Source organism: Rhea americana, unplaced genomic scaffold (assembly GCF_003343005.1).
Source record: "Rhea americana isolate MKP2758 unplaced genomic scaffold, rheAme1 scaffold_312, whole genome shotgun sequence".
Taxonomy (NCBI): Eukaryota; Metazoa; Chordata; class Aves; order Rheiformes; family Rheidae; genus Rhea; species Rhea americana.
This window is the reverse complement of record NW_028186438.1, coordinates 23,078-24,410: the sequence shown is the minus strand read 5'-3', so window position 1 is coordinate 24,410 and position 1,333 is coordinate 23,078. Positions and strand designations below refer to the sequence as shown.

General features: G+C 46.0%; 1 protein-coding gene across 1 annotated transcript in view; it reads left to right on the top strand.

Moving 5' to 3' along the window:
- LOC146592924 (DNA polymerase epsilon catalytic subunit A-like) overlaps nucleotides 1–1,333 on the top strand; it is a 41,009-nt gene that overhangs the window by 23,806 nt on the left and 15,870 nt on the right. Inside the window, 3 exon segments of the mRNA XM_085310172.1 lie at nucleotides 295–443; nucleotides 875–967; nucleotides 1,277–1,326. Coding sequence (XP_085166298.1) covers nucleotides 295–443; nucleotides 875–967; nucleotides 1,277–1,326 — 292 coding nt within the window.

Genomic DNA, 1,333 nt, shown 5'->3' with positions numbered 1-1,333 from the left:
CAGAATTGATGTAGGATGGCAGTTCTGCTGGGATTAGGTAATTCTAACTTTGGCTGTGAGTTACAGTTGATGCTGGAAGACTCTTCCCTAATATAGCATGATACCTATGCCCAACGCTTCCTCCTCAAATGCAGAAGAAGGAGCAAAAAGAAAGAGGAATTATCTTAACTGATACTGTTCTAGGATCACAATGTCATATTAGGATTGAGATGGGGGGAATATCTGGCTATTGATACTGCCTGTAGTGGAATGTGGAACCTACAGGGTTGTCCTGACTCTGCCTCTTGCCATCAGGTRTGGAAGAAAAAGCTGTCTGCGGCTGTGGAGACAGGCGATGCCTCTGAAGTGAAGCGCTGCAAGAATATGGAAATCCTCTATGACTCCCTGCAGCTGGCACACAAGTGTATCCTCAATTCTTTCTATGGCTAYGTCATGCGTAAAGGGTGAGTCTCACCTGTGGTCATTGCTGGAGTCCTCCAGCAAGGAGYGTTGTAAACCAGAGCTGTTCTAGTGAGGCTSTCACCTYCTTAACCTGCTTCCAAAGGACAAGGGGGATGATARGTGATCCCTGTAACACTTTTTTTTTGTTCCTATTAATGACTTCTTATTTATTAGTCCCCTTAGAAGGGACTTTTGCTAAACAAGGCCCTGTAGCATTGGCAATGAATGGCAGGGTTTGTCTGTAGGTGATTCTTCAGGGTGTGCGGTTTCCTGAAGTATCACAAGGAAGGAAAGGAAAATGATCTCCTAAGGGYTGTTGTGATCRTCTTTTTTGCCCTGAGACTTTATTTTCTGTACRGCCTGATGCCCTTCCCCGCAGCTGTACTTAAGAGGTAGCACTGCATCCTTTTGACTGTCCCTCCTCCATTCACAGAGCTCGCTGGTACTCYATGGAAATGGCTGGGATTGTGTGCTTCACTGGAGCAAATATSATCACACAGGCTAGGGAGCTGATTGAGCAGATTGGGTGAGTATGTGCTGAGCTGAGGAAGAAAGGTTCTCCTGTATGTAGTGTGAGCAGATGGGTAAGGGCAGAATTTGACCGGCAGAGAAGAGGGGCAGTGGGACAGATGTGGGATTAATCGCTGGAAGCACTGGTGTTCTGGAGATTCAGATTTCTGACATTGCCATGGCTTATTAATGCAACTGGCGTTGAATTACTAGGACTTCCTTTGCAGAAAGGACACTGCCTCTGCCTGACTTGTGGACAGAGAACAGTTCTTTGGCATATTTTCCAATCTCTTCCTGATGGTGATTTTTTTTATTCCGTTCTTAGGAGACCTCTAGAACTGGATACAGATGGGATTTGGTGTGTCCTTCCCAACAGCTTCCC